Raw genomic sequence first — 13,257 nt, 5'->3', positions numbered from 1 at the left:
CTACAATGCTCAGAAGAGAAGGCGCGCCAATGGGCTTTTGGAGAGATAATTTGGCTGGAATTAAAGGCAATGTGCATTTACAAAGCCAGCAGAGCATGTAACGTCCACATATGGGGTATTTCCTTATTGGGAGAAATTGGGCTTCAAATTTTGGGGTCCATTTTCTCCTGTTACCCCATGTGAAAATGAAAAATTTGGAGTAAAACCATCATTTTAGAGGTAAAAATCAAATTTTTCATTTTCACATCCAACTTCAATGCAAACCTGTCAAACACCTGTGAGGTGTTAAGGCTCACTATATCCCTTGTTACATTCCTTAAGGGGTGTAGTATGTCAAATAGTGTGCCATGTGTTTGTTTTTTTTTTTGCTGTTCTGGCACCATGGGGCTTCCTAAATGCCACATGCCCCCAAAAGACAATTTCAGCAAAATTCTCTCTCCAAAAGCCCAATTGCGCTTCTTCATTTCTGAGACCTGTAGTGCGCCAGCAGAGCACTTTACATCCACATATGGAGTATTTCCTTACTCTGGAAAAACTGGGCTTCAAATTTTGGGGGCCATTTTCACAGATTATCCCATGTGAAAATAAAAAAATTTTGAGTAACCCCATCATTTTAGTGTTAAAAATCACATTTCTCTATCGGCTCCATTGGGGGACACAGACCGTGGGTGTATGCTGCTGTCTCTAGGAGGTATGACACTATGGCAACAAAAAAAGTTGGCTCCTCCCAGCAGGATATACCCGCCTCCAGGCCCTGAGCTAATCAGTTTAAGCTTAGTGTCTGAAGGAGGTGGACATGGTCTGGATTTCTCCAGACCAGGTCTTATGTTTTATTATTTTTCTAGTTAGGGAATGTGTTATTTTTTTTTATTCCTTTTTCTTTCATGTTTTCATGTGGGGACTCAGGAACTGCGGCTCACTGTTTCCCCATTGCGAGTAAGGGGGCACAGACATTGAGTATATGCGCTGTTAACCCCCTCTCGCCAACGGTCAGCGCCTCGGGTTGTACCTCATGGGTCCGGGTCCCCCTATTCCCTGCTCGCCTCGCTCGCACATGGTAGCTCGGCGTGATGCAGGTAACAAAAGCTGACTGAAGACCTTGCAGAAGACTCCATTAGGTAAGTTCTTCTGACTGAGGTGAGTATATATTTTCTCCCTTAGGTGCTGACTTGCAACCTCTGGAGACCCTCATTTTTTGGACCACTTTCAGGTTAAGGGGCTGGCCTGTGTTGGGGCTCTATCTTTATTCAAAGTAGGGGCGAGCAAGGGCATTTTGAGCAGGAAGGGGTTACTTCTTACTATTACATGTGTGTGTGTGTGCTTTATACTATGCGGCTGTCAGCCGCAGCGCTTACTATGCGGCTGACAGCCGCGGCGTCTGTACTGTTCGGCGCACGGAGCGCCGACTTAGTTTAGTTTTCGGCAGCAGACAGCTGCCGGCGTACATGTGAATCGCCCGCGGGCGCAGACGCGACTGAAATGTGCGCCCGGGGCAAGGAGCGGGCGCCATTACTGTTCTTCACTGCGGCCAGGGCGCTATAGCTGCGCCCACAGGGCCGCCGGAGCTTACTGGAGGCGCGAACCGCCCTCCAATCAGCGCCGTGCGCGATTTTCGGGGGACAGAGGCCAATTAGACAGTGCCTCTGCTCCAGGCATGCCCCTCTATGGCTATTGGCTGTCCTTTTTCTTCCTCTCTTTCTCTCAGAGCGGAGTTCTCCTCACAGCAGCTGCCACAGGGGACACAGACTCGGGTGAGAGAGTTCTTTTTTCATTATGTCCGTACCCAGAACTGTTCCTCCCTCTAAACAGACAACTGGAGCATTAGTTTCCTATTTTGTCTGTAAGTCCTGTAATTCCAAAATGCCTGGTTCGGCTGAACCCATTTGCTCTGCCTGCTCCTCTGCTGCCCCAGACCCCATGGTACCCCCGGATTCTCTTTCAGTTCTGGTGGATTCGGCCGCCCCTCCAGCCTGGGTTTCTTCCCTATCCCAGTATAAGTCTCCCGTTCGGTGGCTGAGGCCTCCCGTGACGTGGTGTCTGCCTTGAAGAAGTCTGCCCTGCGCCGGCCCTCTAAAGGGACCCGCTCCCCTTCTCCACATACCTCACGCTCTCACAAGCGTGCTAGGGGTGCATCTTCTGACTCTTCCATTGAGTCTTCAGGTAGACGTGGGCGTTCCCCTCGTGGGTCCCGCCCCCCGGGTCATCTGGTCACAAACGTCGCTCCTCCAGAGGACGTTCCTGCGGCTGCCACTCTGTCTCGCCAGAGCCGCGTACCCGTTCAGGGTCGCCCCCCTCCAGGGCTGCCTCCACTCATTCACATTCTCCTGGTGAACTGGCGGATGAGGCTTTTGAATCGGCATCTGACTCGGAAGACCACGCGGATTCAGTTGAAACAGTGAACTCATTGGTTGCAGCCATAAGAGTCACCTTTCACTTAGAGGACCCAGGATCTTCGGACGTGACTCCTGAAGTATCCTTTCATCGTGCTAAACCGGCACCTCAAAGGTTCAGCACTCACGCTGAATTTGACACCCTTCTGGAATCTGCATGGAAACATCCAGACAAGAGGTTCCCGGGAATGAAGAAGGTTCAGGTGCGTTACCCATTCGACTAGGACCTTGTCTCTAAGGTGGTTTCCCCTCCCTCGGTGGACCCACCAATTTCCCGCCTCTCTATGGCTACCACACTACCACTGGCAGATGTGGCTGCTTTCAAGGACCCGACGGACAAGAAGGTGGAGTCCTTAGCGAAGTTTGCCTCTGAAGCAGCAGGCTCTTCTCTACTTCCCACCTTCGCCTCGGCTTGGGTGTCCAAAGCCCTATCGTTGTGGTGCTCAAAACTCCATCAGGGTATCCAGACGGGATCCCCCCCAAAGTATCTTTCTGCCTTGGTTCTCCAATGCTCTAAAGCTGGGGAATTTCTGTGCACAGCCTCCATGCAGTCAGCCCGTTGTGCTGCCTTTGCTGTGGGTCACCTGGCGTCTCTCTGCCGTTCCCTGTGGCTCAAGGCTTGGGATGCGGATGCCGCTTCCAAAAGGTCTCTCACCGAGCTTCCTTTTACTGGTGTCCGTCTTTTTGGCAAGCGCCTTGACGTGATTATTTCTGAGGCGACAGGGGGAAGAGTTCCTTGTTGCCTCAAAATAAGGCTCGCTCTACTTCTCAGAGGAAGTCCTCTTCCTTTCAGACTTTTGGCCCCAATAAGGAGTCGGGGCAGGCGCACTCGCGGGACAAGAAGGCCCCCTTGTTCCGGGCGCGCCCGTCTTGGAAGGCGGACACCAACCGTTCCGGGCGTTTTGCGGCCAAATCGGGCAACCACAAACCCACTTCCGCATGAAGTGATGCCCCCACCCGCAGATTTTTCTCGGGTGGGAGGTCATTTCTTTTTTTTTCGAGACGTCTGGACCACACACATTCAGGACTCTTGGGTCAGGGACGTGGTGTCCAAAGGGTACCGAATCGAGTTTGCCTCCCTACCGAGGGATCGTTTTTTTTCGGTCCCGGGCTCCCCGGTCTCCTTCTCTGGCGAAGCAGTTTTAAGAGGCCCTTCGGTCCCTGCTTCTCCAGGGAGTTATTGTCCCCTTTCCTCCAAGGGAATGTTTTCAGGGTTTCTATTCCAATCTTTTTGTGGTCCCCAAGAAGGGCGGTTCGGTGCGGCCAATCCTGGACCTCAAGCGTCTCAACCGTCATCTTCTCATCCGCCACTTCCGAATGGAATCCCTCCGTTCGGTAATGGCATCCATGGAACAAGGGGAATTTCTTTCTTCGGTGGACATCAAAGATGCCTACCTCCCATGTTCCAATATTTCCCGGCCATCAACGCTACCTCCGTTTTGCGGTTCCGGAGGGGCATTTTCAGTTCGTAGCCTTCCCCTTTGGTCTGGCCACTGCTCCTTGGGTCTTTACCAAGATCCTTGCGCCATTGATAGCCCTGTTGCGGTCAAGAGGAGTCTCAGTGATCCCTTACCTAGACGACCTTCTCACCAAGGCTCCCACCAGAGTCCAGACTCTGGAAAATGTGGATCTCACCCTCCAGACCCTGGATCGATTCGGGTGGATGGTCAACAGGGACAAGTCTGTCCTTTCTCCCACCCAGTCTCTGATCTTCCTGGGACTCCAATTCAACACGGCCTCTGCCCGGATTTGCCTTCCGCCGGACAAACATTTGACTCTCCTGTCAGGAGTCTGCTCCCTTCGGTCCCAGGTCCCAGTTTCCATCCGCGTTTGCATGGAAGTCTTGGGTCGGATGGTAGCGGCCATGGAGGCCATACCCTTTGCCCAGTTTCATTACCGTCCCCTTCAACTGGCGATTCTCTCTCGATGGGACATATCTCCTCTGTCTCTCGATCGCAAGATTGCTCTACCTCGTCGGATCAGTCAGTCTCTGCTCTGGTGGCTCTGCTCCCCCCTTCTTCAGGGGCGATCATTTCTTCCCCTCCACTGGCTGGTAGTGACAACAGATGCCAGTCTGTCGGGCTGGGGGCGGTGTGTTCAGGGACTGGACGGTTCAAGGCCTCTGGTCTCCCCGGGAAGCCCTTCTTCCGATAAACATCTTGGAACTGAGGGCGATTCTTCTTTGCCTTCTTCATTGGGAGTCCTTGCTTCAGTCCCGCCTTGTCCGCGTCCAGTCGGACAACGCCGTGGTGTACATAAATTGGCAAGGCGGCACTCGCAGCTCGGCAGCCATGGCCAAGGTGACAAAGATTCTCATCTGGGCGGAAAACAAGGTTCCGGCCATTTCGGCGATTCACATTCCGGGTGTGCTCAACTGGGAAGCGGATTTTCTCAGCCGGTCTTCAGCCGACCCTGGCGAGTGGTCCCTGCATCCAGAGGTCTTCGTGCAGATCTGCGACCTCTGGGGCATTCTAGACGTGGACCTCTTCGTGTCTCGGCACAATCGGAAGACCCCTGGCACTAGCTGTGGACGCCCTAGTAATTCCTTGGACGGGGTTTTCTCTGCCCTATTTGTTTCCTCCCCTTCCGCTCCTTCCCAGGGTTTTGAGGAAGCTCAAAGCGGAGGAAGTTCCCGCCATTCTGATAGCTCCAGATTGGCCCCGAAGGTCGTGGTACGCCGACGTGGTCAGGCTCCTGGACGACACTCCATTACGCCTTCCACTTTGTTCGGACCTACTGTCTCAGGGACCTCTTTGCCACCCCAGTTTACAGTCGCTGAATTTGACGGCGTGGCGGTTGAGACTGCGGTTTTGAGAGCCCGCGGTTTCTCTTCCCCAGTCATTCGCATCATGCTCAGGGCTCGTAAGCCCTCCTCGGCAAAAATTTGAATCTTGAATCTCGTCTTGGGGGTCCTCCAAGGTGAACCTTTTGAACCCCTTAGGGAGGTGTCCCTGTGCCTCATTTCTTGGAAAGTGGCGTTTCTTGTTGCTATCACCTCCATCCGGAGAGTGTCTGAATTGGCAGCTCTCTCCTGCCGTTCTCCGTTTCTGGTGCTTCATCAGGACAAGGTTGTCTTCCGGCCAGATCCTTCCTTTTTGCCTAAGGTTGTTTCGGCCTTTCATCTCAATGAGGACATTGTTCTTCCGTCCTTTTGTGCCGCTCCTTCTCATCCTAAGGAGCATTTACTCCACAAACTGGATGTGGTTCGGGCTGTTATGTCTTACCTCTCTTCACTTCTTCGTTTCGTCAGTGTGATTCCTTTTTCGTCCTTACGGAAGGTCGTCGCAAGGGACAACCTGCTTCCAAGGCCACCATTTCGGAAGCCTATCGCTGTAGGGGGAAGGTTCCTCCCTTCAGGGTTGTGGCTCATTCTACCCGTTCTGTTGGGGCATCCTGGGCTCTCCAGAACAAGGCCTCCCAGATTTGCAAGGCGGCTACTTGGTCATCTTTGCACACTTTCTTGAGGTTTTACCGGGTTCATACCTTCGCATCGGCTGATGCTAGTCTGGGCCGTAAAGTGCTGCAGGCGGCAGTGGAACAGCCGTCTGCCTAACTGATTATCTGCCCACCCAAGGGACGGCTTTGGTACGTCCCACGGTCTGTATCCCCCAATGGAGCCGATAGAGAAAAGGAGATTTTTCAACACTTACCGTAAAATCTCTTTCTCGAAGGATCCATTGGGGGACACAGCTTCCGCCCTTTTGGGTTTCTCATTGGTTCTCTGTCCGGGGGAGTGTTCAGTTATATTTTTTCTTCTGGTTCTCAGACAGTTCAGGTTTTTTCATTGACCTGTCGGTCCTCTCCTATTGCTCTTGTACTAAAACTGATTAGCTCAAGGCCTGGAGGCAGGTATATCCAGCTGGGAGGAGCTGACTTTTTTTGTTACCATAGTGTCATACATCCTAGAGACAGCAGCATACACCCACGGTCTGTGTCCCCAATGGATCCTTCGAGAAAGAGATTTTACGGTAAGTGTTAAAAAATCTCCTTTTTTCTTTTTCACGTCCAACTTCAACGCAAACCTGTCAAACACCTGTGAGGTGTTAAGGCTCACTATACCCCTTGTTACATTCCTTGAGGGGTGTAGTTTCCCAAATAGTGTGCCATGTGGGGTTTTTTTTTGCTGTTCTGGCACCATGGGGGCTTCCTAAATGCAACATTCCCCCCAAAAACCATTTCAGCAAAATTCGCCCTCCAAAATCCCACAGTTGCTCTTTCCTTCTTGAGCCATGTTGTGCGCCCGCAAAGCACTTTACGTCAACATATGAGGTATTTCCTTACTCGAAAAAAATTGGGCTACAAATTTTACGAGGCCTTTTCTCCTTATAACCCTTGTAAAAAAGAAAAAAAATTGGGCTACATGAACATGTTAGTGTAAAAAATTTTGATTTAGATTTTTCTCCTCCACTTTGATGCTGTTCATGTGAACACCTAAAGGGTTAACAAACTTTCTGAATGTCATTTTGAATACTTTGTGGGGTGCAGTTTCTATAATGGGGTCATTTGAGGGGTATTTCTCACAGAAAGGCCCCTCAAATCCACTTCAAACTTAACTGGTCCCTGAAAAATTCAGATTTTGAAAATTGCTTATATACTTTGAAGCCCTTTCATGTCTTCAAAAAGTAAAAACATGTCAACTTTATGTTGCCAACATAAAGTAGACATATTGTTTTTATGAATCAATATATAATTTATTTGGATTGACCATTTTATTTACAAGCAGAGAGTTTCAAAGTTTGAAAAATGCAACATTTTCTAAATTTTCATAAAATTTTTGGATTTTTCATCAAGAAAGGATGCAAGTAACAACGAAAATTTGCCACTATGTTAAAGTAGAATATGTCACGAAATCAGAATAAAAGTTAAAAGCATTGCAGAGTTATTAATGCATAAAGTGACAGTGGTCAAAAAATATTTACCCTTCCAGTAGTTTTTAGCAGCTGTATGCTATAGAGGAAATTCTTTTCTTTTTGAATTTATTTTTCGCCTTGTCCACAGTGCTCTCTGCTGACACCCGATGCCCGTATCAGGAACTGTGCAAAACATGAGAAAATGCAAACCTATGCTGCTCTGGACAGTTCCTGACAAGGACAGAGGTGTCAGCAGAGAGCACTGTGGACAAAAAAGAAATTCAAAAAGAAAATAATTTCCTCTGTAGCATACAGCTGCTAAAATGTACTGGAAGGGTAAATATTTTTTAAAGGAAAACTGTCAGATATTTTCTCCTGCACTATCCACAGGTACTGATGGATAGTGTGGGAGACGCTGATTAAAACGAGCCCTACCTTACCCGGATCCACCCGGCCGTTCGCCCGCAATTGTAGATTTATTCTATGTGTAAATCTTGCTGTAACTGGCATGCAGGTTAACTGGCACTGACGTCAACACCGCTTATTAATATTCATCACCCATCCCCCCATCCCTCTCTTCACCGGGCCTAACTGGAGAGAGGGGGATGAATATTCATAAGCGGTGCTGACACCCCCTTTTCCCAAATTCCATAAAAAATATGTAACCATAATAAAAATAAACATGTGATATCGCCGCTTGCGTAAATGTCCGAACTATAAAAATATATAGTTAATTAAACCGCACGGTCAATGACGTACACGCAAATAAATTCCAAAGTCCAAAATACCGTATTTTGGGTCACTTTTGATATCATGAAAAAATTTATAAAAAGTGATCAAAAAGTCCAATCAATACAAAAATGGTACCGCTAAAAACTCAGATCACAAACTCAGATCAGATCGCATCGCAAAAAAATTAGCCCTCATGCCGCCCCGTACACGGAAAAATAAAAAAGTTATAGGGGTCAGAGGATGACCATTTTAAACGAATTTATTTTCGTGCATGTAGTTATGATTTTTTTTCCAGAAGTACGACAAAATCAAACCTGTATAAGTAGGGTATCATTTTAATCGTATGGACCTACAGAATAAAGAGAAGGTGTCATTTTTACCCAAAAATGTACTGCGTAGAAACGTGGGCCCCCAAAAGTTACAAAATTGTGTTTTTTCTTCAATTTTGTCGGACAATAATTTTTATTTTTTTGTTTCGACGTAGATTTTTGGGTAAAAAGAATGATGTCATTACAAAGTAGAATTTGTGGCGCAAAAAATAAGCCATCATATGGATTTTAAGGTGCAAAATTGAAAGGGTTATGATTTTTAAAAGGTAAGGAGGAAAAATGAAAGTGCAAAAAAAGGGAAAAAAGTTCGGTACTTAAGGGGTTAATAATCTGAACTATGTACCTTTTTTTGTGTGAAGCCTTATTGCCTACAGCAGGCTATGGGATGGAAGGAATAAAGTATGTGTATATTGTTGCTGTACATTTTACTATGATTCTAATCACAACTGAAATATTGGAAGCGTTGCATTTAGGTAAATTTAGTAATTTTATAAGTATAGGCTTGTCTCATAGGAGTTTCTTTTTATGTCTTATTTTCTTTTGCCTTTAAAGGGGGAAAACATATCTTCCTATGATCTGGTAGAACTGAGAATCCAGAGCAATTGGGGCCATCCAGAGTACACCTGTATCTACCGCTTCCGTGTGCACGGTGAGGCGGAACCATAGCAGATTGTAATAAATAATCACAGGATAATGGTTCCGTAAAAGGATCACGTAGTAATGTTGCATTGTGGAGCAGCCATTCCCTCTTTCCTGCCTGAATGGATGCAGTATTATTGCTTTACAGCACCTCACACGAGCTGCCGAATAACAGCTATGACCACAGTCCGCAAGAGGATCTACCCAGTGGGTTAAATGGGCTGACTTTTTTGCTCTAATTGAATATGAAGTGTAGTAATAATCCAAGCACACACAAGAGAAATGTTTATTTATGTTTTGTGTTTCCCCATACAAAAATAAAAAACAAAACCTATAATATAAAATAAAAAAGTTAGTAAATAAGGAAAAAAAACACTGCCACCTATTGGAGGTCGCTTTCCTCTGAATTTGCATTTTGACCCTTAAAGAGCCTTGGAACATGATTGGGGATTATATGCCAAGCCACAATTACTCATCTATAAAAAGTGACAGAATGGGAGGGAGGCAAAAAACTAAGACACTCGCTTTATCCTCAAGGCTAAAAATGCCCTGATCCTTAATGGGTTAAATATGCTTAAAAAGAAATGTTTCTGAACCTTTGAACACATTTAACACTTTTGCTCCCTGTTACATAAAGCTATATGTAACCTCAAAACCCTCCAATGTTTATCCAGACTATTTTTATGTCATTTTTATATAACTTCATATTGTAAAGCAGTGTTTCCCAACCAGGGTGCCTCCAGCTGTGCCAAAACTACAACTCCCAGCATGCCCGGACAGCCTTTGGCTGTCCGGGCATGCTGGGAGTTGTAGTTTTGGCACAGCTGGAGGCACCCTGGTTGGGGAACACTGCTGTAGAGGAATGTGGGATATTGTGATCTTTTCTCTTGTGTGTCCTTCATGAAAGGATAAGCTGGAAACAAAATGTATACTATACTGTATATAGATGTTCTTTTTGCACTTAACTGCCTTTATGCACTGTAGATGCCATCTGCTTGCCCTTTTAAAGGCAGTATTTCTTTATCTAGGTATTTTGATAGAACATAGTTTACTCTATTAACCAGTTTTATGGAGAACTGTTGGTACAGGATGCCCTATAGCTATTTTTCAAGAACCCTCCGCTGATCTCTGTAGTGGTAACTAAAGGGAAATGCATTGCCTTGGCTTAAAGGGGTACTCCAGTGGAGGAAAAAAATTGTCAAATCAACTGGTTCCAGAAAGTTATACAGATTTGTAAATTACTTCTATTTAAAAATCTTGATCCTTCCAGTACTTATCAGCTGCTGTATGATCCAGAGGAAGTTTCTGTCTGACCACAGTGCTTTCTGCTGACACCTCTGTCCATGTCAGGAACTGTCCAGAGTAGGAGCAAATCCCCATAACAAACCTCTCCTGCTCTGGACAGTTCCTGACACGGAAAGAGGTGGCAGCAGAGAGCACTGTGGTCACACTGGAAATAACTACACAACTTCCTTTGGAGCATACAGCAGCTGATAAGTACTGGAAGGATTAAGATTTTTAAATAGAAGTCATTTACAAATCTGTAACTTTCTGGCACCAGTTGACAAAAAATGTTTCCACCGGAGTACCCCTTTTAGGCATATGTGATTCTACAAGTTGGATAGCAACATATTCATTGATCGCAGCAAAACAGATATGTAACAAACTATTAGACAATTAAAAAAAAAAAAATGCACCCGCTGTTCACAGAAAAAAAGATTTCTGTAGCATTGAGCGACCTTACAGTATTAATTGCTGAATCTGAATTTTAAGTAGGAGCAGTCCTGTTTAGTTGAGAAAAACTAGTTCAACCTTCTAAGTGCTCCTATTGTAGAAGTCTGGCGTGGTTTTTCACAGAATCTGAGCACTTGCAGAGTGCAACTACTATTTTTTTTCTACACCACATAAAGCGACTGTGGTTAAGATTCAGCAATTCCTACCATAAATGTGTTCATCTCTACTTTATGTGTTAGAATGTAGATTTTACAATTGTAGTTCAGATTACGATGTCTGGAGTAGGTGGCACCAAATTGACATCCTACCAGTAGCCAAACACATCCCGATCAGCCCTTTGTGTCTGGTTTAAAGGGGTTGTTCGGCAAAAAATATTTTATCCATGATCCACAGAATAGGGAACAAGTATCTGATTGCAGGGTGCCGACCACTGGGACCTCCCGCGATCTTCAGAACGGTGCCCTGGCTCTCAGGGAGAGCGTGTGCTGTAGACCGTGCTCCATTCGCTCCATTCACTCAGTCATCAACAGTGCTCCCATAGAAATGAAAGGAATGACGAGTGTCTTCAGCACGCATTCTCTTTAAGAGTGTGGGGTCCCAGCAGTCGGACCCCTAAGATAAGATATTTATCCCTTAAACTGTGAAGAGGGGATAACATGTTTTTCGCTGCACAACTAGTCTTGTAGCCAGAAAAGAGACAGACTACATAGTATTGTGTCATAGATGAGGATGTGCTGAGCAGATTTATATATAGTGTTGTAGGAAAAGATTTAGTATAACTCTGAAGTTATGAACAACAGAGAGGCATCCACTGGGCTCTGCAAGCGGGAGAAATGAATGGAACAAGCCAAAGAAATGTCTCTGTAGCAGTGGGGGTGGGATGATTTATAAAGCAAGGTACTGTGTGGTGCTCACGTACAGCGAGATAATGCAAACTTCAGCAGAAAATACGGAGCACACACCTGGAAATCTTGCTTGTGATGATTTATTTCAAACGGACAGCAGCAGGTTCCAAAATCCTGACACCCCTAGACCAAGCAGAGCTGGAGCGGCAGGAGCTATTCACCTGGACGACCGCACAGTTTCACGCTCATGGGCATTTTCTCAGGTCCCTGGTCACCAGGGACCTGAGGAAACGCCCGTGAGCGTGAAACTGTGCGGTCGTCCAGGTGAATAGCTCCTGCCGCTCCAGCTGTGCTTGGTCTAGGGGTGTCAGGATTTTGGAACCTGCTGCTGTCCGTTTGAAATAAATCATCACAAGCAAGATTTCCAGGTGTGTGCTCCGCTTTTCTGCTCTTTTTCTGTTGAAGTTTGTATAACTCTGAAGTTATTCATTTAAATTCCTGCTCTTAATGGGCCTTGGAGTCCAGTGGGCGCTCCTACTCAGTGATTGCTAGCTTTAGGTATGTACTTATATAGGTAAGGCTGTCAGTCACCAAATAGGACCACCCACTGGACTCCTGCGCAGAGGTTTATATGTATAAATGACAAGTTCTACCATATCTTTTCCCACAAAACTATAGACAATATATTTAATGTGACAGGTTATTTTTTAAGAATCTCTTTAGGCACTGCTCATAGATTCCCCTTAGTATGGTAAGGAGGCTTCACCAATTTCAACTTTCACATCAGATCATCTTGTCTACGACTTTTTTTTTTATGCATATTTTTTTTTAAATTTTTTATCAAAACAGTGTTGAGAATCCTTCTTTGTAGTTATCTTTACTATTCTCTAAAATATTAATAACTGCCCGGTACCTTTAAGTATTATATTCCCCAGCTATTCTAGTAGGACCTTCAGTAGACGCTGTTCTTGTTGTGTTGTGTTTTAATGCACTGGCTAGGCATGCATCACCCTAGTACTTGCACTTGCGTGGTGATCATCATGCTAGTATTATCTTTGAAGAATGTACACTTTTTGTCATAATTTACAAGATTGCAGTATTCGTTTATTGTATTTAAATACATGCTTCTATATTAATTTATCTGCATTTGCACTGGCTTCTTAGTGTTATGGTCCATTTATTACAGTGGATCTACATGTATGTCATTCTATGGTTCCATATAGGCACAGGCCACAGTTTTATTGCAGTCTTCTTTCATTGTTCGCAAATAACTATTTGCCAACAGCCCAAATGGGTTGTCTGGTGATTGTTTTATTTATTTTTTTCAAACCAATGAGCCCAAACTGCCTAATGACACAAAAAGAACTTATAGATACCTTCTTTGTAGCCTCTGGTATTTGTGCCCCGTCTCAGCCGAACTCCCCCGTTATGGAGCTGAAGGCGTGACGTCACAGTGACTGGCTGAGCAGTGCGGCTATGTCACGTCTGCAGCTTCATGAAGGGGAAGTTTAGCGGAGGCCAAGGACAGATACCAAGGTCATCTGAGAATGACATCTCACACAAGATCATTTCTCCTGTTGTTTTATTGTATGCAGTCTACTGATCCAATTGGAAAAGTACAGTAATATTATTTGTTACCATCAGTTACGAGTGCAGTCATGTCTCCTCACACAGGTGTAAAACTAGACAATGGAGAGCTAGCTGAGAGAGTGGATGCTCCAGTGGAATGGTGGATTAT

The 13,257-nt window shown here is 45.8% G+C and overlaps 1 protein-coding gene across 5 annotated transcripts in view; it reads left to right on the top strand.

The window, feature by feature from the left end:
- The window catches only part of SUN2 (Sad1 and UNC84 domain containing 2), a 63,544-nt gene extending 53,860 nt beyond the window's left edge, over positions 1-9,684 (top strand). For all 5 annotated transcript variants that reach the window (XM_056523883.1, XM_056523885.1, XM_056523880.1 and 2 more), the window contains one exon: positions 8,854-9,684. In XM_056523883.1, the coding sequence (XP_056379858.1) occupies positions 8,854-8,967 (114 nt within the window). In that variant the 3' untranslated portion in view covers positions 8,968-9,684. The remainder of the gene's footprint in view (positions 1-8,853) is intronic.
- Positions 9,685-13,257: the final 3,573 nt, after the last annotated feature.

The sequence above is a fragment of the Hyla sarda genome, chromosome 6, assembly GCF_029499605.1.
Source record: "Hyla sarda isolate aHylSar1 chromosome 6, aHylSar1.hap1, whole genome shotgun sequence".
Lineage (NCBI taxonomy): Eukaryota > Metazoa > Chordata > Amphibia > Anura > Hylidae > Hyla > Hyla sarda.
The sequence above is the reverse complement of the archived record's forward strand: the minus strand, read 5'-3'. Positions and strand labels throughout refer to the sequence as shown.